Source organism: Balaenoptera physalus, assembly GCF_965194825.1.
Source record: "Balaenoptera physalus genome assembly, chromosome: 2".
NCBI lineage: Eukaryota > Metazoa > Chordata > Mammalia > Artiodactyla > Balaenopteridae > Balaenoptera > Balaenoptera physalus.
The window spans coordinates 164,590,198-164,618,011 of record NC_138883.1 but is presented as its reverse complement, the minus strand read 5'-3'; the positions used below and the strand labels follow the sequence as shown (position 1 = coordinate 164,618,011).

The 27,814-nt window shown below is 35.2% G+C and overlaps 1 protein-coding gene across 1 annotated transcript in view; it reads right to left on the bottom strand.

Annotated features, from left to right (window-relative positions):
- The window catches only part of MALRD1 (MAM and LDL receptor class A domain containing 1), a 621,227-nt gene that overhangs the window by 134,297 nt on the left and 459,116 nt on the right, over positions 1 to 27,814 (bottom strand). The window contains exon 33 of the mRNA XM_082449909.1: positions 22,583 to 22,740. Coding sequence (XP_082306035.1) covers positions 22,583 to 22,740 — 158 coding nt within the window. The remainder of the gene's footprint in view (positions 1 to 22,582; positions 22,741 to 27,814) is intronic.

Below are 27,814 nucleotides of genomic sequence, written 5' to 3'. Positions count from 1 at the left end.
AAGGGACAGAAACCCCTGTGGGGACCAGTAATGAGGTCAAAAAGCCTAAACTGTAGTTGATGAATTGCTGGAGACTCACTGTGGACAAGTTTGAAAGTTAAAAAATCTTGGGTGGCAGGGGGCAGTGGGGAGGATCTCCAAACTTTTGTGAGTTAGACCTCCAGGAGTCCTATCAGGTCCTCACAGGGAAAAATCACAGAAAAATTTCCCTCAATTTTTTGGCAGGAGGAGGGGAAAATATACCCAGAAATATACTTAGAGCATTCTGTTCTTCTCAGCAAGGCTTATCCTCAAGACAAATTATTTAAAAAGAGCTTAACTGACTAGGTTCATCGGAGCCTAACCGAATTGGGGAAAAGAAAATAACCAACTCCAGTCCCTAGTAGTTTTCCATGCAGGGGGAAATTACCAGTTCAGCTCCCTCTAGTCTTCCTGTATTACCTAAGGAGTGAAAAAAGCAAAAATCTGAGGGGAAATTATAAAGAATAAAACCCAGGGGTAGTAAAGGACTCACTAAAAGACTGAGACCTAATCGTAGCCCTACAGAGAGCTTTCTCTCACCCCACAACTTACCAACATATACGTAGGGCTTCTATGTAATAATAGGGGGATTCAACTTAAAGAACAGTACATTGTAGACCTTATTTAGGAAGAAATCTCTCTGGAAACCCAAAGACAGCAGAGGAGACAAAAACAAGGACAAATGGGAAAATTAGAGCCCTGATCCTACGGTTAGAGCAAACAGCAAACACAGCTTAACCTCTAGCCAGATGAACATAAAACCTCATACTAAAGGCCTAATTTGTACCCAGTACATCATGTCAGGCTGTCAAGGCACAGACTAAGCATCAGAACCAGATTTAGGTATGGTGGAGATGTTGAAATTATCAGACAGGAAATTTAATACAAGTATGATTAATAAGCTAAGGACTCTAATGCAAAAAGTGGACAACATGGAAGAACAGATGGACAATGTAAGCAGAGAACTGGAAACTCTAAGAAAGAATCAAAAGGAAATGCTAGAAATTAAAAAAAAAACAACACTCTAACAAAAATGAAGCATGCTTCTGATAGGCTCATCAACAGACTGGACACAGCAGAGGAAAGAATCAGTGAGCTTGAAAATACATCAATAGACAATTCCAAATCTGAAATGCAAATAACAAACAAACAAAAGAATGGAACAGACTATCTAAGAATTGTTGAATGGTTATAAAAGGTATAACATGCATAATGTGAATACCAGTAGGAGAAGAAAGAAAGAACAGAAAAAATATTTAAAGTGATAATAAATGATATTTTCCCAAACTTAATGATAGACAACAAACCACGGGTCCTGGAAGATCTGAGAACATCAACACGATAAATACCAGCACTAGAATTTATCTACACTGAGGCACATGATATTCAAACTGCAGAGAATCAAAGGTTAGAGAAAATCTATCTAATGAAAGAAGCCAGAGGGAGAAAACAACTTATAGAGCAGCAAGGATAAGAATTACATCAGACTTCTCTTCAGAAACCATGCCAACAAGAAGACAGTGAAACAAAATATTTAGAGTGATGAAAGAAAAACTCCAACCTGGAATTCCACATCCCGTGAAATTATCCTTCAAAATAAAGGAGAAAGAAAGATTTTCTCAGACAAATAAAAATTGAGGAAATTTTTTGCTAGTAGATCTGCCTTGCAAGTAAAGTTAAAAGAAGTTCCTTAGAGAAAAGGAAAATGATATGGTCAGAAAATCAGATTACATTAAAAAAAAAGAAAAGTGTTAGAGAAGGAATAAATAAAGGTAAATAAAATATTTTACTTTTCTTATTATTAATTGATGTAACAGATAATAGTTTAGTCAAAATAATAATAACAAGAATGTATTCAGTGATTTTAGCTTTTGGGCAAGTGAAATGTATGGCAGCACATTATGAGAAGGGAGGGAGGAATTGAGAATACTGTGTACTTGCACTACTCATGAAGTGGTATAATGTTATTTGAAAGTGGACTTGGATTATTAGTAAATGCATGTTGCAAACTCATGGGCAAACAACAAAAAAAGGTTTAAAAAGAAGACATGCTAAGAGAAGAGAAAAAAGGACTCATAAAAAATGCTCATTTAAAACAAAGGAGGCAAAAAAGAGTATAAGACACGTGCACACAAAAAGAACAAAGTTAACAAATGTAAAACAGTAACAGATATGCTAGGTATTGACTCAACTATCAATAATCACTTTAAATGTCAGTTTTCTAAATATACCAATTAAAAGACAGAGATTGTCAGAGTGGATTAAAAAGCAAGACTCAACTATGTATTGTCTATAAGAAACTTAAGTTAAATATAAAGACACAGGTAGATTAGAAGTAACGGGATGGAGAAAGATATACCATGCTAATACTAATGAACAGAAAGCTGGAAAAGCTATATTAATTTTGGGCAAAACAGACCTCAGAGAAATAAAACTATTATGGATGAAGAGGGCATTACACAATGAGAAAGTGGTCAATTCTCTAAGAAGACAACAATCCCGAATGTGTATGCACCCAACAACAGAACATCAAATACTTGAGAAAGTACAACTTGAAAAGTGGTACAACTGCAAGGAGAAGTAGATGAATCCACTCTTACAGTTGAAGACTTCAACATCCCTCTATAAGTAACTGACAGAGCGGGAGGCATTAAATCAGTAAGGACATAGTTGAACTGAATAACATCAATCAACTGGATCTAATTCATTGGTAGACTACGTCATCCAGAAACAGCAGAATACACATTCTTCTCAGACTCATAGGGAACACTCACCAAGATTGAAGACATCTGGGCCATAAAAAAACACACTATAGCAAATTTAAAAGAATAGAATCATACAATGTATCCTTTCAGATCACAGTGGAGTTTAACTAGAAATAAGTAACAGGAAAATAGCTGAAGAAAAATGCCAAATACTTTGAGATTATACAACACGCTTCTCAATAAAACATGGGCTAAAGAAGGAGTCACAAGAAAAACTAAAAGTATTTCAAACCAAATGAAAATGGAAATATAATTAATCAAAGTTTGTGGGATAGTGAAGCCGTGTTTACTGGGAAATTTCATAGAATTAAATTCATAAAGTAGAAAGTAAGAAAGATCTAAAATCAATAATCTAAACTGGTTCTTGGAAGGGAACAATAAAACTGATAAACTTCTAGCTAGGTTACCTAAGGAAAAAAAGAGAGAAGATACGAATATAAATATCCGAAATGAAAGAGTAGCCATCATCATTGATCCCCTGAAAGAATAACAAAGGGTTATTAATTATTAACAACTCCATGCCCACAAATTTGATAATCTAGATGAAATTGATCAATTCCTTGAAAAGCACATCTATGAAAACTCACACAAGAAAAACAGATAATGTGAATAGGCCTTTATCTATTAATGAAATTGAATCAATCATTAATAAACATTCCAAAAGAGAAAGCAATAAGCCCAGATGGGTTTGACGGTGAATTCTACCAAAATTTTAAGGAAGAAATAGTATCAACTCTCTACAGTTTTATCCAGAAAATAGAAGCAGAGGAAACATTTCCAAATTCATTCTATGAGACCAGCTTTACCCTAATACCAAAAGCAGACAAAGAGACTACTAGAAAAGAAAACTATAGGCCAATATCTTCCATGAACATAAATGCAAAAATCCTCTACAAAATATTAGCAAAATGAATCCAACAATGTATAAATGAATTATACACAACCATGAGGTAGAATTTATTTCAGGTATGTTAAGTTGGTAAACATTAGAAAATCGATTAATGTAATCTATCATATCAGCAAGCTAAAGAAGAAAAATCATATAATTTTATCAATAGATGCAGAAAAATCATATGACAAATTTTAACATCCATTCATGATAACAACTCTTAAGAAGCTAGGAATAGAGGGGAACTTCCTCAACTTGGTAAAGAACATCCTACAAAGAACCTATAGCTAATCTCATTCTTATTTTTATGTCACCAGTTTTTATTTTTATTTTTTAATGAAGAACATAGATGTTTTATGTTCTGAGTCCTGTTTTTCATTGTCATCACACATTCATTTACCATTTCATTCATTCAGTTAATAAACATTTATTGAGTTTTGGCTAAGTACCAGGCATTGTTTCACGTACAGCAGAAAAATCTTAGCTCAGTCTTACAGTCTTACCATAGTAGTTAATTTGTGCTATCCAACTTACTTATAAGCTTCTTTTTCAATATATTTAAAGTTAAATATTTTTTTTTTTCAATATGTGTCTGAAATTGGAGTTCTTTAAATCACTTTTGCCTGGTATATGGTGAGAAACTGGAGACTTTCCTGTTCAGATCAGGAACACAGAAGAATGTCTGCTTTCACTGTTTCTATTAAACATTGTACTGAAAAACCGATATAATGCAATAAGAGAAGAAAAGGAAATAAGAGGTATACTGATTATAAAGAAATAAAAATACCTTTGCTTGCATGTGACATGACTGTCTATGTAGAAAATTTCAAAGATGCAACAACAATGAAAAAACTCCTGAAACTAATAAGCAATTATAGCAAGGTTGTAGGATACAAGGTTAATGTACAAAAGTCAATTATTTTCTTATATTCCAGCAATGAACAGTTGGATTTGACATTAAAAACATAATACCATTTATATTAGCACTGAAAAAAGAAATATAAATGTAAAAATGTAACAATAAAGTACATGGTCTGTATGAAGAACACCTCAAAACTGATGAAAAACTATCTGAGTAAATGGATGATATTCCATGAGGAAGACTCAACATTGTCCAGATGTAAGTTCTTCCCTACTTGATGTATAGACTGAATTCAATCCCAGCCAAAATCTCAGCAAGTTATTTCAGGGCTATTGACAAATTCATTCTAAAGTTTATAAGGAAAGTCAAAATACTTAGAATAGCCAACACAATATTGAAGGAGAAGAACAAAGTCGGAGGACTGACACTACCTGACTGCAAGACTTTCTATAGAGGCACGTTAATTAAGACAGTGTGGTATTGGTGAAAGAACAGACAAATTGATCAAAGGAACTGACTATAGAGCCCAAAACAGACCCACATAAATATGGTCAACTGATCTTTGGCAAAGGAACAAAGGCAATTCAATGAGGAAGGTTAGTGTTTTCAACAAATGGTATTAGAACAACTAGATCCACGTGCAAAAAAGTGAATCTAGATTCACAGCGTCCATGTTTCACCAAAATTAACTCGAAATGGTTCACAGACCTAGCTGTCAACTGCAAACTATAAAACATCTAGAAGATAACATAAAAGAAACTATAGGTGATCTTGAGTTTTGCAATGACTTTTTAGATAGAAAACCAAAATCATGAACCATGAATGAAAAAATTGGTAATTGGACCTCAATGAAATTAAAAGTTTCTGCTCTGTGAAAGACACTGTTATGGGTATGAAAAGATGACCCAGAGATTGGAGAAAATACCTTAAAACACATATCTGATAAAGGACTATTACAAAATATATAAAGTACTTTTAAAACTCAAAAATAAGAAAACAAACAACCCAATTTAAAAATACACAAAATGTCCAACAGATACCTCACTAAAGAAGCAATACAGGTGGCAAATAGGCATAGGATAAAATGTTCAATGTCATACGTCATCAGAGAAATACAAATTAAAACAATTATAACACATATTAGAATGGCTAAAATCCAAATCACTGAAAATACCAAATTTTCTCAAGGAGCAACTGGAACTCTTTTTCATTGATGGTGGAAATGCAAACTGGTACAACCACTCTAGAACACAGTTTGGCAGTTTCTCACAAAACTACACACATCCTTACCACATGATCCAGCAATTGCACTCCTTGATATTTACCCAAAGGATTTGAAAACTTATATCCACACAAAACCCTCCATATTAATGTGTATCACAGCTTTATTTATAATTGTCAAAACTTGGAAGCAACCAACAGGGTTTTCAACAGATGAATAGTTAAAGTTTGGTATATCCATACACTGGAATCTTATTCAGTGATAAAAAGAGAAGTGAGCTATCAAGCCACAAAAAAGACATGGATAAACGCATATCTCTAAGTGAAAGAAGCCAATCTATAAGGGCTACATACTGTATGATTTTAACTATATGAATTTCTGGAAAGGATAAAACTGTGGACACAGTAAAAAATGATCAATGGTTGCCAGAGGTGTGGGAGAGGTAGGGAAGGACGAGTAGATTGAGCACAGGGGAATTTTAGGGCAGTGACACTATTCTGTATGAAACTGTGGGTACATGTCATTATACATTTGTGAAAACCCATGGAATGTACAGCATGAAGAGTGAACCTTAATGTAAACTATGGACTTTAGTTAATAATAAAGAGCTAATTTTGGCTCATCGACTGTAACAAATATACTAGAGTAATGCAAGATGTTAATAATAGTGAAAACTTGGAGCTGGGGGTAATGAGAGTGGGTACTGTATACAGGAACCATCTGGGCATTCTGCTCAATTTTTCTGTAAACCCAAAACTGCTAAAAGAAATAAAGTCTATGAATCTAAAGAATATTTTTAAAAACCCCAAATATACACAGTAGAGAATGACAGAGCTAGTGTGGAATTTTCCTGATTTGCTTTGATTCACTCAATTGCCTATTCTGTTGGAAAAACACAATTGCCTCATCCATTTCAATGCCAATTAAAGCAATTATTCAAATGGTCACTTGGTCCTCTAAACACATTTATTCACCCTCTCTTTCCTCCCTACCCTCTTTCCATCACACTTTCTATTTCCAATTTTGGACATTTAAAAAAGTCAGGTGGCACATCACCTCTAAGCTTGCCAATGTCAGCTCCTTTTCCCAACTCCCTCTTTAAGACCAAGCTCCTTTGCCTGATCAGAGGCAAGAATTATTAAAGTACCAGGTATATTAAGCTATCAAAGGAGGCACTTAAGAACTCAGTAATAGCAACTTTCTAGAACTGGGTCCCACAACAAAGGTAATAAAAATGTCCTTGCAATGGTATAAAAGTTTTTTCAAGACCTCTCCCCATTCCCCTTCCTCTGTGTCTCCTTACTCTCTCCTCCCTCCCTGTGCTGTAGCCACAAGACTCCCTTGCCCAGTTCCCTAAACCCCACGAACACGCCTGACTTGGGTCTTTGCACTGTTTTTTTCTCTCTGTCTGTTCTCCCACTCCGGGCCCTGTATCCACGTGGCTCACAGCCTCACCTCCTTCAAGCGTTTGCTCTAAGCTTACACCCTTAAAGCGGCTCACTCTGACCATACCCAGACCCACCAATCCTCTTACACTGCTTTACTTTGTCACAGAGTCTTGAAAAAGACTACTCAGCTTACTCACTGATCCCATTTCCTGCTGTTTAATGGCAGTTTCCCCATTATGACATAAATTCTACGAGAACAGGGAGTTGTCAGTTTTGTTTATTTATGTATGCCTTGAACACTGCCAGGTTCATAACAGGGGCTCAGTAAACATTTGCTAAAGAATGAAAGAATAAAAAAGCTAAAGATTTAAGAACTTTGGAGTTGGACAGGATCTTGGAGATCGTCTAGTCAAAAACTTTACAGGGACTAAAGACCAAGTAACTCGCTGACCAGTGGTGGACGTAGAAGCAGCATTCTCATTGTTTCTCACTGCACAAGTTCTACCTTGGCAAATTCATCATTTTACCTGATAAAGAAAACATATCTACTTATAAAAACCAGGATTATTCAGGTACTGCCGTGAGAGCTAGCAATATCCTAATCACTATTTTTTACAAATAGTTCCTTGTTCGCACTAAAACATCACCACAATTTTCTTTCTGGGTTAGGCGGTCAGTGAGTTATAAATAAGCTATGGTGTCTTAAAATTTAAAAATACACCATAGGTAAGTAGGGGAATGGATGATTGTTTTTTAAAAAAAAAAAAACCTTAGAACAATCAGAATTTCAACTGCAGAACAATCTACATTTCAGCTCTGTCCCTAAAGGCTGAGGAAATAGATCACTCTTTTTTTCTTTGCCTTTCTCATTGGAGATGGGAAAAAGGGAATCCAGTTTGTTCTGTAACATCTCAGAGCAAATTAAATGAGTTCACTGACATGAAAACCCTGTTCAAACTATAAAGGACCAGCCAAATTGGCTGGTGAATATTTGTGGTAAAAGGAGGCATTTCTGGTCCCTCTATCATATTTAAAAAGCATATAACTTTCCTTCAGGGTTTTACCTACCTATAAATAAGAAGGCTGAACAGTGTTATGGTCAGGGGCTAGGACCCAGATTCTAATTCTGGCTCTGCCAATGCTAACTGGATGTCCTAGGCTAAATTATGTAATCTTTTCAAGCTTTGATTTCTCTTTTGTTAAATGGAAGAAATATTGATATCTTCCTGAGATGTCTGTTATTAGGTTTAAGTTAAAATAATGTATATAAAGTAAGTACCAAGACTAAATACATTTCCTTTTTATTATTATTCAAGAGCTTGCTATTACATATCATATATCATCCATTCAGAAAAAAAGAGTTAATATAGTAGGATGAGTCATGTTAATAAGAAAGTTAACTAGGCAATTTCACCATAACGAGCTGACAGATTCATGGGATTTTAAAAAATGATTTCAGGGCACAATTTCAGGTTTTTCAGATTTTTTACAAATGCATCACTAGGGTGCTTGTAAATAAGGGGAATGAGAACCAGAGAGCTTTAGAAACTCTCTAAGTTTCTAGTCATTAGCAACTTAGAAAGCTGGGTCTAGGACATAGGTTTCCAGTCGATTGCCTTTCCTGAACATCACCTGTTTGCAATAAACATCATTGGCTGTATCAGAGGAAGAAGAACTGAGAAAAATTACAGCTACTATGCATGTGGAAATTGAAGTGGCTGATTTGTATTTAGCTCTACAACATCTCTTTGAAAGAGACAGACTATTTAGGAGTAATCAGAAATAAAGCACCAACCAAATGTTTCTCAATAGTAGAAATGACCTGTGTAGCATTCAGTGTTAGCCTGATACCTCCATGTTTTTTCTCCCAACTAATCACTGTACAGACTACCTTCAAAATGCCTTCAAAACATCTTCTCTCAAAATGAAGGAAATTTTGGACTGTAAAACAGCAAACAGAAAAAAAAAAAGGGAGTTTACTTTTTTAGTGTATTCTGCAAAATTGTAAATATTTGGAAAAATGGTTCCTGGTTCTGACGGCTAACTGAAAACATATGTTTACTTATACACCTCAAGAATGTTCCACTGCAAAGACAGGAAAAATACTGAAAGAAATCCACAGAAGCACAGGAAAATTAGGAGCACATCTACCAACATACAAAAATAGTAAGGACTTTCTGGAAGTTTTAAACCAAGTGGAAACTGTTGGTTGAAATTACATAAACAAAACTGAGGAACTTGCAAACATCTACAGGTGAAAAAAAGACCAACAAAAAAGTGACTGTTCCCAGTGGAATTCTGGAATAACTCTAAGAGGTGGACAGAATAGAGAAGAAGCTATGCATGTGTCACTAGCTCATAATTAATCAAAGAACTCCATAAAAAGCCAGATCAGTCCTTATGCTAGGAGTTACTGATGCAGGCATTCATACCTAGGACACACAGGGTGGATAAATACTGCTGGCGTTAAAAAGAAATGAAATGGAGGTATTTGTAATGAGGTGGATGGAGTTAGAGTCTGTCATACAGAGTGAAGTAAGTCAGAAAGAGAAAAACAAATACAGTATGCTAACACGTATATATGGAATCTAAGGAAAAAAAAAAAAAAGGCCATGAAGAACCTAGTGGCAAGACGGGAATAAAGACACAGACCTACTAGAGAATGGACTTGAGGATATGGGGAGGGGGAGGGGTGAGATGTGACAGGGTGAGAGAGTGTCATGGACATATATACACTACCAAATGTAAAATAGGTAGCTAGTGGGAAGCAGCCGCATAGCACAGGGAGATCAGCTCGGTGCTTTGTGACCACCTAGAGGGGTGGGATGGGGAGGGTGGGAGGGAGGGAGATGCAAGAGGGAAGAGATATGGGAACATATGTATATGTATAACTGATTCACTCTGTTATAAAGCAGAAACTAACACACCATTGTAAAGCAATTATACTTCAATAAAGATGTTTAAAAAAAAAAAAATACTGCTGGCGTGGGAGATCTGACACAGGAGTTTTCACGAAAGGGCACTGAGACCAAAGAAGTGAGGTGGTAGCCTTGTGACTGCCACAAAGTACTTGTACCTCCCTCAACAAATAAACAAGCCAGCAGTACATCAGAAATGTAAGTCCACTAGAAAATGCATCTCCTTCTTTACACCAGAGCAACAAAACTGGAGATCTTGAATTAGAATGCATATTCACTGCTAGGAAAATAAAATTTCTTACTTGGTCTGATGCAATGAAATACACATGGTAATATTATCCAATCTAGACTCATCCACATATAGGAATAGAAAACCAATAGTAAGTAACCTGACAGTTGAGGAAAATTCTGAAAGACAGGAATTAAACTGAGACTAGTACTGACCATCACGAGAACAACTGCTAATAGAATAAATGGGGAAATATATAAAGAAATGTAATTAATTCCCTTCAGAGATTGAAGTGTCCATCATATCTATAAAATAGAACAAACTAATATGAAAAAGAAGCATTCAGAGTTCTTGGAAATTAATGAAATGATTGCTAAAGTAAAGCCCCCAGAGATGAACTGCATAGCAGAATCGATACAGATTAAATTTCACAAAGTGAACTGGAAAACTGAATCAAGTGATCCTCCCAAGACCACAGTGTCAGAGGACCAAGAGATGAAAATTTTGAGAATATATGATAGGGGATAGCAAGGACAGATCCAGAAGATTCCGCATCAGTCTAATAGATGTTTTTAGAAGGAAATAATTAAATAAATTACAGATGAAAACCTCCCGGAGGTGAAAAATGATGAGAGCCTATCAAATTCCCAGGAGAATTTATCAACTCCAAGGATTAAAAGAATATTTTACCCACTTCCTGTGAGAAAAGTAGGACATGTGAAAATCCTGGAGGAGAAATAATCAGTCAGATAGCTGTCTTCTACATGGCAGATAGATACTGGACATTAGAATACAATGCAGGAATGCCTTCAATTACTTAAGGAAAAATAATTTTGAACCTAGACGTTCATATCCAAACTATCTTTCCAGTATGGATCCATGATATGTTTCTTTCAGCCAATCAGGAACTCAAAAAGCTTACCAGCCATGCACTGTTTCTGAAATACCTATGAATAAAACATGCTATGGGCTGCATGTGACCCTCCAAAGTTCATATGTTGAACCCTAAACCCAGTACTTTAAAATGTGACTGTATTTGGAGATAGAGCTTTTAAAGAGGTAATTAAATGAAAAGGAGGCCATTAAGGTGAACCGTAATCCAATCTTGCTGGTGTCCTAATAAGAAGAGGAAATTTGTACATTGGAGGAGTTATTAAAAATGCACCCACGTAGAGGAAAGACCAGGACATGGTGAGAAAGCAACCATCTGCAATCCAAGGAAAGAGGACTCAGAAGAAATCAAAACTGCCGACTCCTTGATCTTGGACCACCAGCTTCCAGAACTGTGAGAAAATAAATGTCTCCTGTTTAAGCTACCCAGTTTGTGATATTTTGTTACGGCAGCCCTGAGCAAACTGATATACATATCAAACAAAAAGAATCCAATATAGTGGACTGCAGAGGAATTAACAAAGAGTAGTGAGCAAAGGTAACTGTAAAACATATAGTTTTACTTGATAATTATATACCGGTGAGGTCTAAGGCATTTTAAAGAACACGAATGCCAGGAGAGTAGATAAATTATTTACACCATGAATCTAATGTTCCAACAAATTTTAGTAAGTCATAGAGCTGTTTGGAAGGATGAGCCAGGTCAGTAAAATTTTGCCAAAGGTCTTCGTTTATTTGAGGTGTGGGTAGGTTAGAAGTATCCAATTAATTTTCAATAAAAATGGATAAATATTTTGTATAGATTTACTAAAAATTAAATGTCAACTTTAGAAAAAAGATACAGCAATTAAAACTTACAAACACTGGGAATAAGGAGGAATAAAGGAAATACAATCACTTTAATTAAAGGCAGAGGTAAAGGGGAAAATAATGAAAGAAGAAAAAGACTAATAGAAAACACACACAAAAAATGTTTTGTACATATGTGAAAGGACTGAATTGATTTATTAAAAAAAAACAGAAGCTCAGATTATGGAGAAAAATAATCCAGCCATATGTTGTTTATAACTGACATAACTAAAGTCAAGAGTCATGGGATTGTTAAAAATAAAGGGATGAGTAAGATGTTAAGGCATTTATTCATTTTTGATTTTTTATTTTTTTTAACATCTTTATTGGAGTATAATTGCTTTACAATGGTGTGTTAGTTTCTGCTTTATAACAAAGTGAATCAGCTATACATATACATATAACCCCATATCTCTTCCCTCTTGCATCTCCCTCGCTCCCACCCTCCCTATCCACCTCTCTAGGTGGTCACAAAGCACCAAGCTGATTTCCCTCAGCTATGCAGCTGCTTCCCACTAGCTATCTATTTTACATTTGGTAGTGTATATATGTCCAGGGCATTTATTTTTTAAATGGTAAGAATGTCCATATTATTAACAGACAAAATAAGATTTCAGGAAAATATAAAGGAGGTATTTAATATTGATAAAAGTTATAATTCCTTGAGCACCTATAACTGTCTTGAATCTTCATGCATTCAACCATATGGCTTTGAAATATAAGGGCTGAGATCAGTAAGAACAGAAAGACAAACTGAGACTTTATACTGGAGGAACTTAAAATACCTTTTTTTCCCTAAATTGACAAATTAAGTAGATAACAGTGAGTAAGGATGTAGAGGATTATGATTCAATTTATCTCTGTGTTTCTATCATCTCTCTGTGCATCTATCTTTGCATCCAAAGAAGAAACAATCATTCTTTCATACATCTGTAGAAAATTTACACATGCATATATGAACTTAACATATTATGAAAGCATGTCAAATCAACAGGGGGAGGACACAGTATTGAATCACTGATGTTGGAAGAACGAGCTTCCTATTTGGAAAGAAAATCATGAATTTCTAACTTCTCACCATACATATGCAAAATCAATTATAAGTGGACCAATGAGTTAAATCTAAAAAATCAAAATTATGAGATAACTTTTAAAAAATGAGAATATTTTATTTTATGACAGGAAAGGGCTTCCTAAGCAAAGCATTAAGGCCAAAATCCATAAAGAAAATAGAGACTGACAGATTTCACAAAATAAAAATGTAAAAGAAAAGTTGCTTTAACTATGAATCTGTTAAATGTGTTTTTTTTTTGGTTTGGTTTGGTTTTTTTTTAAGAAGCAATATTCAGCTTGGGACCCAGACTTCTAAGCGAAGCTGACTTTTGGTTCTTTCTCAAGGTGACTTTGCACCTAGCCTGCTTGTCGGCAGGTGTAAGAAATACCTTCTTTTGCAAATTCCCATGTCTCTTTCCTAAAACTGTGACTTGATTTTAATTCTTAGCAGCATAACTCTTCAACTTGAGGTCACTTTTCTTTTCCTGCTTTTATTATATTCTAAAGGGAAAGTCTAATTTGAAGGTCATATTCGATTAGCTCCTTCTCCTGAGTGTCACCCTTTGCATTTCACGTAGTGCCATCCCAGCCTGATAATTTATACTTTAATAGAAACTTGCAGCAGTGTTTTTTTACCATCCTGAGGTTTATTTTTCTATTATCTACAATAAAAGATACACAGCACATGTCAGCATCGTTTCCTCTATCTGTCCTATCCAAGTATCTTTGCTGTCAAGGTCTGTGTGCCCACCTTTGCTAAGTTAACATAAGCTCATGATTCTCACTACGTGATGGATGATATGTTGTGTTTGACACACTATCCTTGGTGTCCCTCATCACAGGGTCCTGAGGGTCATGCAAACTGCTTGACAAAATGCCTGACACATCAGATACAACCTTACCTTTCTTCACTTCTATTCAATAAGACCTGTCAGATTAAATACAGCATACTGATAAAATATAGGGAGAATCTTGAATCTACACTCAAAAAGGGAGGAAATCACTAAAAAGTACTTGGGTTCATTTTAACTACTGTTCTTGAGTATTACCTGTGTCACATCTTACAAATGACTGCAACACAGCAGTGTGTGTGACACGTTGAGAATTACTGCCCTAGTACATTACTAGCCATATTTATGCTAAATTAGTATGAAATGCTCAAATGTAGGGTATAATCTAGAGCTTCGACAAGTCTGTTTAGAGGGCAGAAATGTGCTAAGTATGCTCAATGACTCCAACACATACTTCCAACCTTTTATGCCTGGGGATATCTGCATATATTATTGTTTCTGCTTTTAAACACTATCTAATGTTGTTCTCAAAAGCTGCCTATGATAAGCAGTGTACCACCACCTGTGGAAATAATGACCATGAAGTTTAGCATGTAACAGGAATGAGAGAGAACTGGTTAGTCTGGGACAGTTAAAATGCATATAAAAAAGGAATAAAATTATTGACCCAATACTGATAGTGCCTCTCAACAACTTTCACAATAACATAACATCATAAAAAATGCATTGTTAAATTAAGCACTAATAATAAAAAAAAGGATTAAACAAAAAAATCTGATGTGTAAATTGTCTTAAGCATATGCCATACAAACTAGTAGCTATTTAATTTTGTATATATATTGCTATATGAATACAAGTACATATTCAACTTTTTAAAATATATTTTTTCCTTTCTGAAACTTAACATTTTTCTCCTTTCTCTTTTTACTCCACATATCACTGGAAGAATTTCTAGAGCACTAGTGATAATTAAGAAATGGGCCAGGTCCTCATCTATGTGGTAACATCTCATGGTAATAACCAGAACCTTTGGGGCAAGTCATTAACACAGGTTACCATTTTGTAAATTATTACTTCATTGCACTAAGTGGTAACCCAGTGCCCTGATTAAGTGAATGTAAATCTAAAATGCATTTCCTTTGTTAACTAGGAACTGTTCATACACAATATTTCATTGATTCATTATTCAATTATTTCTGATTATATTATTATATATAGTGATAAGGGTAGTTGCTGATTGAGGTATCAGAGGTCCTTTCCAGAATATCTCGTAGTACCTGGCCCTCGCTGGTGCATTGTGCCTCTGCACCATCCCCCAGAGGGCCCAAGGTCATTCTGCATTTAAGAAACAAGGCTGAATTGAAGTGAGACTCTTTTCCTTCTCTGCTAAACTTCCTATTCTGAAGTTCATGAGCCTGGAAGCATCACAGGGAATAAACAGAAGTTCCTCCTGCATTTATCCTAGAAAATGGGTCCCTGAAAGGTCCAACTCTTCTAAAAGGACAGCTATAGGTCTAATGACAAACCCAAGAGGACTCCGAAACTGACCAGAGGAGGCCTGGATCAGTTTGACAAAGAGGATGTATGTCGTCTGGTAGCTCTTATCCGTGGTGAACGGCTCATTCACAAGTTAATCATCAAAAGCAGCAGCACAAAAGGATTAAATGGTATGTCACACAGGCAATTATAGGAAAAAGAAATACCAATAGCATCTCCCACACCACCTCACACACACTACACATTTAGGGAGCACATTTAGGAGGACGATTTAAATAACTGTTACACTAATTTTTTTGTTTTTTGTTACATTTGTAATTCAAATCAAATTTATACTGAAAACTACAATATGTAGAACCGGAAATATGCAAAGCACCTTTTAAAGAACCAGATTTCAGTAACTACTGGTAGAAAATAAAAGATGATTTTGAATAATAAAATATGGAAAATAAAATACGCCATAAAAAACCCATCTAGTTCTGAGAGGCAGTAAGCATAGTAATTAAAAGCATATGCTGGAGCCATTTCGTAAATAGCTCTGTGACCTTGAACAAGTTCCTGAAGCTTTCTGTACCTCATTTTCCTCATCTGTTAAAATGTAGGTAGGTAATGTCATTACTTGCCTCATGGAAGGTGTGAGGATTAGATCAATCAATACATGTAAACGACTTCAGTGTATGGCATACAGTAACCCTCCTATATTATTCTCAGCTTTTTTCTTTTTTTCCCCTCTGATCTTACTATCTTCCTAAATATCACATTAAAACAAAACAAAGCAGAATTCACATGCATGCGGCCACCGCAATAACGGCTTCCCGAATGGAATATTTACATGCTAAATTCCATAGGTTTTAGCAGAAATCATGTAGCTCTAAAACTCAACTTTAAAATAAAGACCACTTCAACCTGGTGGCTAACTGTTCTGATATATGAACAATAGCCTTCTAGAAGCCATTTAGATATATTAACCCATCTGTTAACACTGAAAGAAGTTTTAGGAAATAGTTCATTTTTTCCCTCCTGAGCAATTAGAAATTTCTATAAATTACAAAAAGTATTATGAAAAGTATTAATTATAAAAGTTCACTTCCTTTTTGTGTCTTTAAAAAATGAGTCTGGAGTAAAACAAGGATATTAGTCATTTGCAGAGACATTCTCTTGTCCTGTGTCAAACTTTACCTCTTTCCATAGATATTAAATAACTCACCTGAGCTAGCATTAAATATCAGAACAAGCCAGAAGCTAGAAAGATGAACTACTGAAACTAAATAATCTCATGGGAAATTAATTTGGTTTCACTTAGGGCTCTTTTGGCAATGTGAATCAGAAAGAGACCAGAACCATTTTAAAGAGTGCTTTTAATTTAATATGTAGGTAGGTAACTGAAAGACAGAAAGAAACTGATCTAGAAAATAAAGTATGTGGTAGCATTGTTCCATAATTTGTGAGCCTGTGAATCAAGGGATACTGATGTCTGTATAGATATCTTATTATTCTGAATATTATTCATTCACTATCCTGAATATTATTCACTTATTATACTACCAGGCTTTCCAGTTCCTGTAAAACATTTCCTCCATCATGCAGCACTCTACTTTACAGGCTGGGATAAAACTGAATTGTTTGGCTTTTTACCCTAAAAAGTAATAGGGACATCATAATTGAATTTCACTTTGATCTCATCAACTGTATGTCTTCTTTGACTGCACTAGCTTTATATGATGTCCTTCACTAATATACTAATAAAATTAAAGTGTGCTTTATTTAGAAAATAATCTTAATATGCCAGTGAAGATCTAAGTCTTGTTCATTATTTGTAGCAATTGTTTTCCAGTTTATCCTTATACTCCACTTTAAACCAAGCCATATCTTCTCTGCCGGAGACCCCTGGAAATCATCTTCTAACTTGTCTCCCTGTTTCACTTCCACTTTCTGGCCTCCTCCTACCCCCAGGTCCTGTCCTTTTTCCCCTCAGCAGCCAGACAGATCTTCTAAATTTTCAAATGAGCTGTTATTATCCCTCAATTTTAAACTCTCTGCTATGGACTTAATGAGTCCCCTCAAATTCATATTGAAGCCCTAATTCCCAATGTTTTGGTTTTGGGAGGTAGGGTCTTTGGGAGGTTATTAGCTCATGAGGGTGAGGTCCCTGTGAATGAGATTAGTGTACTAATAAGAAGAGACACAGAGAGATGATATCTTTCTGACAGGTGAGCACACAGTGAAAAGTCAGGAAGAGGGTTCACAACAGGAACCAAATTGGCCCATACCTTGATCTTGAACTCCTCAACCTCCAGAACTGTGAGACATAAACTTCTGTTGTTTGAGCGATCTAGTCCATGTTAATTTGTTATAGCAGGCTAAGCTAAGAGACTCTCCAATGACTTCCCATGATTCTTACAATAAAATCTAATCTCTTTACCATCCTTACAAGGCCCTGAAGGAGCTGGTTCCTACCTATCTCTTAGCGTCTCTCGCTCTCTTGCTTATTTTGTGCCAGCTATACTGGCCTTCAGATACCTCCCACTTTTGAGCTTTTCCATTAGCTTGTTTCCTCTGCCTAGAACATTCTTACTTCAGTTATTCACATGAATGGATCTTTCTGGTTTTTCAAATCTTAATTCAAACTTCATATTTTTCAGAGAGACTTTCTTACCATTCAATATAAAATAACTCTCTCAGCAGACCATGAGTAATTATTTATAACAGAAAACAGTTTACTTTGCTCCAGAGTATTGTATCACAAATTGAAGTTTTCATATTTGTGTTTTTTAAATGTCTGTCCCCCCCCTACTAAACAGTAAGTTTTTAATAAGTTAATGTAAGGAGGACAAGTTTAAACTGAATGAAGCTCACTCAAAATTTTTCATTGTTGTATCAGTTAATGTCTTCAAAAGATTTGTGTTTTCATTTGGGTGGGCACTTAGACAGGGCTGAGTTAGAAAATATAAACTAACATATTTCAAATAGAGGAACTTTAACATAGGGAATGGGTACAAAGTTTATGGAAGAGATGAGAAACTACCAAGGAAATTATGAGGCAACCTCTAGATTAGTGTGTACAGGAAGATGTCTCCAACCCGAAAACTAGAGGGTCAAAGGGAGGGAGTAGTGAAGCTAAGTTGCTGGAAGAAGATGGCATTTGGCAGGCATCCTTGGTGGGAGCCAGAGCCAGGGAAGCAGGGACTCTCTAGGGGAACTGAGTCACAGATGAGATGCAGCAGAAACTCAGCCAGAGAGACAGAGACAGATAGAGAGACAGAGAGAGAGAGAGAGAGACAGAGAGAAGGAGAGGGAGAGAGACAGAGAGAGGAGGAAGGCTTGTCTCCTCTTTCTACCCTCAGATCTTTGGCCAGTACCTTCCGTTGGCCAAACTTATTCAGGAATGCAGACAGCAAAGGACTCGGGAAAGTATAGTTCTCTGGGATACAGAACAGAGCACAGAACACAGAAGGGCAAGGAATACATAACACTTAATACAATTTCATAAAATTTGTGCTGACAAGAAAGCATTCTCACACAATCTGCAAGTTGAAATCTCTTTTAGGAATACCTTGTTATTTTTATGGCCTCACAGATGCTCTATCATGAAACTTCACTTTAGATATTTTCTTTGCCATATCCTTTCTAAAGGATTTATGTAATCAGTGTAAGAAATAGTTTCAGATTAGCACAGTTATAATCTACCATATACTCCAGAATTGTATTTGCTATTTATTAACTCAAGAAGTCACCTATTTATGGCATATCCTAGAGCAGTGTCTTTCAACCTTTTCAAACATGAAGACCCTTTAGAAATATATATTTTTCTCATTAGAAAGGTAATACATGTTTAATGTAGAAAAATTATAAGAGTAAAAGTAATGAAAAAAATATTTTCATTTCACCATCTAGAGGTAATTACTTTTACCATTTCAGTGTATATCCTTCCATATATTTTTCATATATATATATATATATATATATATATATACACACACACACATACACAGATACAGATATTTATTAAATTAATATATAGATATAGATATTCATATGTTAACATATACAAAATTAGATATATTTTTATATGGCATTCTAAAATACATATTTGTTAATTTGGTTACTTTGGTTATTAATGAATCATAAATACCTCTCTTTATCATTAATTATTCATTCATAGAATTAATTTCTCCATAGTATTTCATTGTAAGAGTGAATGTACTATATTTCACCAATTCTTAATATTTGACATACAGGTGGTTTCAAATATTTCCTACTATAAACAACAGTGAGATGAAGAACCTTATAAATAAAACATCATGCATATCTATCTTTATTTCTTTATAAATATTTATAGATGTGGAATGTTTTGGTAGGTAGTATAAAAATTATAAAGCTTTTAATTTCCAAAATGCTCTTTATAATTGCATATTGATAGCAATGACTATCTATTTCTCCACATCCATGCCCTCAGTGGATATTATCATTTATTTTATTCTTTAAAAATTTCTTTTTAATATGAAAAAGAGGAGGTTCTTCCTCACCACAAATCCAGATAATATTAGTTGGACTTCCGGTTAATTTAGAAAATACATGCACAAAGTTGGGTTCGCAGACCTTTTGTAAGAAGCTATCTGTCCATCAGACTTGCCAATGCTGTAACTACAGATGGTTCTTTCAAATGCAACACATCAGTGGAAAAACCCCACCGTAGAAAATGTTGTAAAATGTGACACTGTTATACCCAAATTAGAGATGAAAAGAAAGAATTAACTTGCATGTGAACGAACAGCACGTTGCTGGAAAGCCTTGATTTAAAGGGTAAAAAGAACGGGTTTCCACTTAATTGATTCACTCACATATAAAAATATGGCATACTCAGGAAGTTTTTCAGTCTGGGAATAACTCAAGATTAAAAGCAATAGTTGAGAAAGAGACTTGCCACAGGAAATGTGATCAGCCCGAGACATAAGGACACGTTACGAAAACAGTTTCTCCCTGGGTGTCAATATTTTTCAATAGCAAGTAACAAAAAGAATTTTACTGGCTCAGGTAAAGTAGGCTCCAGGATTTAAACAAAGCAGGCACAAATCTGTTTCCTCCTTTTTTTTTTTAGTCCTACGTCCCTCTGTGTGCTAGCTTCTTTCTCACACAATCTCTCTCCCCATATTGGGAAAGATGGCTTCCAATAGCCCCAGATTTAGCCTACTTCCTTGTGACTTGCAACACAGAAGAAAGAGAAAGCCTCTTATAAACATTGCATCAAATACTGTGAATGACTATGATTGGCCCCGCTTGGGTCATCTACGGAGGCGGTAAAAAAAAAAACAAACCATGGTGACAGTCAAACCTACCAAGACAATCTGGAGTAGGGTACGGCAGTTCCTCTACAAAACCTGGGTGTCAGCCTGACTACCGTTGGCCTCCACTGTTCTTTCCAGTAGACCTCTCTGAAGGCAGCCCAGAGTAGAAAAGCATTGCTACACTTAACTGCTGGCCTCCAGTGAGAAAAACCTGTATTCACCAAAAGCAAGCTATCAGAAATCAAGACTTGAGGCCAACATTTCCATTTCAAAGGTTATTTGTAGAAGCATGGATTAAAGCAGTGGGCTGTTTAACTAGGTAACTGAACTAGTTGACTGTCTTAGTTAGACTTTAACATTTGAATTTTGGGAGACAAAAACATTCAGTCTATAGCACTGAATGACCAGCTGGTGAAGAGCTAAAGGATATACGGACACTGTTTTTGAACTGAGGAAGCAACATTTTGTGAGAAAGTGACTGGAATCTGCATGCATTCCACTGAATGGTTCATTGGCTTTTCCATTTCTTATTTGCTTCCGTGTGTAACAAATAACCATTGACTAGCGTCCTCTTCAATTGCAGCATCGATGTTTTAAAATGTCGGTAAAAACAACATGTTAGAGAGTCTTTTTTAAGATCAGTAGTTATAAATTACCCTGGACAAAATTTAGCATAAGCAAAAGGCTAATCTACTGAATATTCACATACTGTATGTAAAAATAATGAAAAAAAATGCAGAGTTTTCTCATGATCTACATGGACTCACATGTATTGAAACTGTTAAAAATGAATCTCTTCTTCTGTTGTTTTTACTGGCTTCTCTTTAGGAAAATGGACATTTAAATAGAATCTGTATAACTCCTCCACTTTCTTTGCATGTTTTTATTTTTACCTGATAAGAGCTCTCTTTCCTATCAATGGCTAGAATTGATAAGGCCATTTATTCTTTCTTCCCCTCATGTTTCTCCTTAGACATCTCTGAATACTGCAGAAAATCTGAGAAACAATGCTGGATAAATGATGTCAGACCTTTGAAATCAGATTTTTGGCTAGTTGTGTAATCATGGAAAAATTACTAAGCCGCTTTGAGTTTCAGTTTCTTTACTGAAAATTTGGGAAAAAGATACTACCTCATCAGGTGAATGTGAGAATTAAAACTGACAACACATATAAAGTTAAAATGAACAGCCAGAAAGATAGGAATCACTTAATAATAGCTGTTATTATTTATAAGGGACAATGTTTGAGATAAAGACAAAAATTCCAAATTGTATATATCCCAATAATAAATGACTGTATAATTTCAAAGCAATAACACTACATGTTGTGTTCTGATATACAATCTTTTAATTAGAAATTAAGATTTCAAAATTGGTTCCTAATGAATGAAAAGCTCATTCATTGATCTCTCATGCAATAAGAAGTATAAATGCAGCAACTTGTTTCTTTAAAAACATTTGCATTTGGTGCAGATTCTTATATTAAATTAGTTAAAAATGAAGCAGGTATGTTGTTTTTAGTGTGAGCTGATATATATTTATAATCTTAAGTGTGCTTTGCCTTTACTTTGTGGAAGAAAATTCTCTCCATTATTATCCCTCTCATCACATTTCTTCATTGTCCCTATCTAAGTTGTTATTAGAAGATATATGTAGAATCTGCCCATTATCTTTTATCTCTAGATAGTCTTTTAAATAGCATGAGCCATAATTGAGTTCAGGTGGCAGCCATGAATGAGATAAATCTTGAATGAGATTAAGATGAATGACAGCACTGCTTGCCAAAGTCCCATCGCCCCAGAAAGAAATGAGAAGTTAATAGAATCAGGATGGGTGTTGTCTGACTACTAAAAAAAAAAAAATGTTTAAACACATGCTCTGAATATTTCAGTGAAAGACAAATCTCTATCTTCCTTTTGTACCTTTAATACTCCCATGCTCCTGGGATCGACCATGTAGAACCAGAACCGAACAGTACACATTCCAAGGCTTGCTGGGAAGCATTGAGAAGTAGTGATTCTTGCAGTGTATCCTTCTTTGGGGCCAGATGAGTTGACATACAGGAAGTGCTGGCCACTACCTTGTAACAGATGAATATATTTTTTATTTAGTGAAATATGTTTTATAGCATGAGGCAGAATATATTTAAATCAAGTACAGATTTCATTTTTTCCCCAAACACACACACAGAGAAAATTAAACACAACTCATTTTCTTTTTGTCAGTTATAGATCAATAATATTTAATTCTTTGAACCAATATTAAAAAGAGTGTCACTATGATTATGTGATTCATAAAATTCACCTTGGTATGCGACTTGTGCATAACGTGATCAAATAGTTGTGTTGACTCTGAAAGTGTATTCCTTTTCTCCTAGTTTGCTCAAACCTGTCTGTCAGTTTCAAGTACATAAAATATTTTGTATGCTGTATGTAGAGCAGGTTCAGAGGCTGCTGGGGCTGATTGATATTGTATCTCATTTTTGGTTGTTCCGATTCCCACACTGACCAAAGTAACAGTGAATGGTAGGCAAGAACTGCAAAATGAAATGTAATTCTGAGAGTCACCACGTTATTTTTCTGAGCAATAGATAACTTCTGTTCTTCTCAACTGCCTTAGTATGTGAAAGATCTCTCCATTTAAACACAATTGGATTTTATTTTTCTGCCGACATCATCAAAATTCATCATAGTTATTATTCCCTCCGTGGCATTTACTGGGGGAGAATGAAAAAAAAAATATATATATATATACACTTTCTTATGTTAAATATTTATTTGTAGTCTAAACTAAGGCTATTAACATATTTTCTAATTAAAAATATTTTTTTCCTGTGGTATTTATTATTGTTACTGAGATATATGCTCTTAAATCATAAATTGTGAGTTAACAGTATGCCTTTTCCGGAGTGTCATATAGTTGGAATCATACAGTACATAGCCTTTTTAGATTAGCTTCTTTCAGTTAGCAATATGTATCATTTAAGGCTTTTCCATGTCTTTCTGTGGCTTGATAGCTCATTTATTTTTATCACTGAATAACATTCCCTTGCATGGATGTACCACAGTTTGCTTATCCATTCACCTATGAAGAACATCTTGGTTTCTTCTAAGCTTTAGCAAATATGACTAAAGCTTGTGTAAGCATCAGTGTGTTAAGCTTTTGTGTAGACAGACGTTTTCAACTCATTTGTGAGTATACCAAGGTGCACAACAGCTGGATCTTATAGTAAGACTATGTTTAGTTTTGTATGAAACTGACAACCTGTCTTCCAAAGCTGGCTGTCCCATTTTGCAGTCCCATCAGCAATGAATGAGAGTTCCTGTTTCTTCTCATTCTCATCCACATTTGGTGTTATCAGTGATTTGGATTTAGCTATTGCAATAGCCAATACTTATTTGTGTTCTCTCCTGAGGGCAGGTCTTGTTATTAAGAACACATTGTTCTGGGTAAATTTCAAAATGGCTACTTTTCCCCTCCACCAGCTCAAAGCAGAGAGGAGGTCTCTATCTTCACTGTGAGAAATGGCAGGACTCCTGAAGTTAAAACTTACAGAAGTGTGGAGCCCCCTAACACTGAATCCCCTGGGATTTTTTAATCTCTCAAATGTGTGCACATTGAGCCTGCAACAATTCATCAGTTATAGTTTAGGATTTCCTACCCCAGTTCTGATTCCTGCAGAGGTTTCTCTTCATGAGCTTCTGCCCCAGGAAGCTGTGATTCTGTTTCTCCTGTTTGTCTCCAATTTGGAGGCAGTGGTTTGCCTTTGGCCTCAATTCTCTAACAGATCAGGAAGAGTTGCTGATTTTTAGTTTATTCAGCTTTTTGTCTTGTTATGGGAATGGGAATAATGACTTCCAAATGACTTACATGTCAGATGAGAAACTGAAAGTGACTCGTATCTATTTTTTAAAAAATGTTCCTTACTGAAAATATTTCTCTCGCTAAGAACCCTTAGAATGTCTGGCAAAATAAAGAAAAAAATCTTAATCAAGAAAAATAACCAAGGAACATGACATGTGAATTATTATAGAAAGATTTTCCTCAATATAAAAGAGTGGTAGTGGAAATAATTTGAAAAGTTGAAAAGTCTCCCTATTGCATCAGTGAACAGTCTTCTATCTTCATTGTCCTATGAAATATATTTTATGTGCTAGCAAATATTGGATTAGGAAAATTGTACACACTATTTTAATTCAGCAATGAAACAGTTTTCTAAGTTTTCTTTCACATTTCTTTGCAAGGATGTCACTTGTTTGTTTTCTTGTTTGGAAAATGAAGACATACATGTGGCATGCACAACCAAGATACACCTACACTCCATCTGTCAAACCTACCAAGAACCGCGGCTTATTCATTAAGAACATGCATTCTTGGGCTTCCCTGGTGGCGCAGTGGCTGAGAATCTGCCTGCCAATGCAGGGGACACGGGTTCGAGCCCTGGTCTGGGAACTGGGAAGATCCCACATGCCGCGGAGCAACTAGGCCCGTGAGCCACAATTACTGAGCCTGCGCGTCTGGAGCCTGTGCTCCGCAACAAGAGAGGCCGCGATAGTGAGAGGCCCGCGCACCGCGATGAAGAGTGGCCCCCGCTCGCCACAACTAGAGAAAGCCCTCGCACAGAAACGAAGACTCAACACAACCAAAAATTAATAAATAAATAAAGGAATTCCTTTAAAAAAAAGAACATGCATTCTTTAAATCCATGCTATTTTTTAAAATTTAATTTAATTAATTTATTTTTTATACAGCAGGTTCTTATTAGTTACCTATTTTATACATATCAGTGTATATATGTCAATCCCAATCGCCCAATTCATCACACCACCACCATCACCCCCGTCACCTTCCCCCCTTGTAAACCCATGCTATTTTGATTAAACAAGAACATCTAAGTTTTCCTTCATTTTATTACTTTTTACACTCTTGATGACTTCCAGTACATTTAGACTACACTTTATGAAACATGCTTTAAAATATTACCCTGAATGAGGAAATATAATACAATTAGCTATAATAATTACTTTTTTATATAGTTAAGACTTTATTGAAAATATGGAATCTATTCAACCTATACTGGATGTAAAGAAATAGCCTTGATCTAGTGCCAGACAAGGTAAATTAATGTTCACTATGTTTGTATGAAACTATTCCACATTTAGTAGCTCAGCTCTTAAATAGTATGGCATACATAATGAGACTGATGAACTTCTAACTCAAAAGCAGATTATGTTTAATTCAGACAGCAAATATATTTCATTCTATGCTTTACTGCTAACCTGATGCTGAAGATCAAATATTTAGGGCAGTGGGAAAAAAGTAATTGTGTTCACTGACACAAATTTAATCTGTTTTACAAAGTTAGGAATTCTGATTTAAAACCCTGTATTTCAGTAAATTTATTCCTCTAACTACAAAAATACATTAAAACGTCACTAATTTGGATGTTTCTCTTGAATAATTTTCATCAAAAATATTTAGTTTTAAAAGGTAAATTTTAAGTTTGCCCGGCAACCTGAGTTCAGTCGAACCAAGTTCTTCATTCTTAGTCATTGCCTATAGGCTCCCAGAGTGACTTAGATCACAGCATCCTTAGTGTCCCAATACCTTTTTCACAGCAGCCCAGGTGGGGAGCAATACTGCAGTTTTGTTTATTAAGTATTTAAGTCCAAAGAACTTAATGCTTATTGGTATTCCAACAATATTACAGGCATCTAAAAACTAAAACACACAAACTGAAAACAAATTACTTCATTCTTAATTAGCCACAATTACTTTCTATTGGAATGTGTGCCTACTGGGCACACATTATCAAACCTTGAAATCAGATCGAACACCCTCACCTTCATTCCCTATTTCACATTTACCTTCCCCAGTACTTACTTTTTCTTACAGCGACTACTGAAAAGCAGTTTAGCAAAGATACATCACTGAAAAGAATGTGGGACAATCTGATGTTTCTATTTTAGGGCTATATCATGGAATGCAGTGTAAAAAGAAAAACAGCGAAAAAACTATAGGTCACTGGGGATGACAATTATCCATCATTTCACTGCAGTATACTTCTTTCAGTACAAGACAAACAATGTTATATACGGCGAAACATTAAAGTTAGCAATTCCAATTATTAGTTAGGGGACTCGGGGTGAGTTTCCAAAGCACACCCCACCTGGCCTCTTCTGATTTGCATATTCAATTTTGGTCTTACAAAATCCCACAGTCAAACACAAAAATTAGAAAGTCAATTCCTGTGTGATATATTAGTGCATGTAAATGTAAAGTTTGATCCATTAAAAAATTTAAGATTGCAAAATCGTGCACGGCAATTTAGAAGGCACCATTGCAAATTTGATCTTTGGGGATTTTAAATTCTAGAACTCAAGCATATGTAAGTCTGACTTTGTAAATGGAATAGACTTGTTGCAATGTCATATTTTTCTGGAGAATCATCAAGGTGAAAAGTTGCTTAGCCTCTTAAAATTATTAATAGAAATTTATGAATTATCCAGGAACTATGTACTGTATCACAACATTATAAAACCTTACAATGAATTATATTTTCAGAAATAGACTCGTTCTTTATCTAGCAAGCTCAGACTAGACCTGCTTTCGAACATTTATAAACTTTCAGTTGCTTCATTGAGAATTACCTATTTACATGTAGCAAAATCCTTGGGGAAGATCAATCTAGCCTCCCACACAAAGTTCAGAACTTGTTAAAGCAGATAATAAAACTGAAAAGTCTCAACTGCCACAACATAGTTAGAATTTAATGATAAATCATTAAACCAGCTTTATTTAAATGTAACTATATGGAATGATCGACAACATTCATTCGTGGGACAGATTTCTACAGAAGCAGAATTTTTTGTTTGTTGGTTTGACTTTGCACTGTTTCACAGCTTTCTACTGGGCATTTAAAATGTTACTTAACTCTCATATATTAGACAGTATGCATTCAATTAAGTTTGTAAAATCTATCATACTTTAATTAAACACTACTAGATGTAATACTCTAGAACATAGGCATTCACTAAATATTGTCTGAATTTTACCTCTCCCCATACTTTCTGCCTCCTGACATTTTCTGTAAATTTTCAGATTAATACTTCAATTTTGCTTGTACAGGTGTAATGATTACAAGTTCTTAAGAT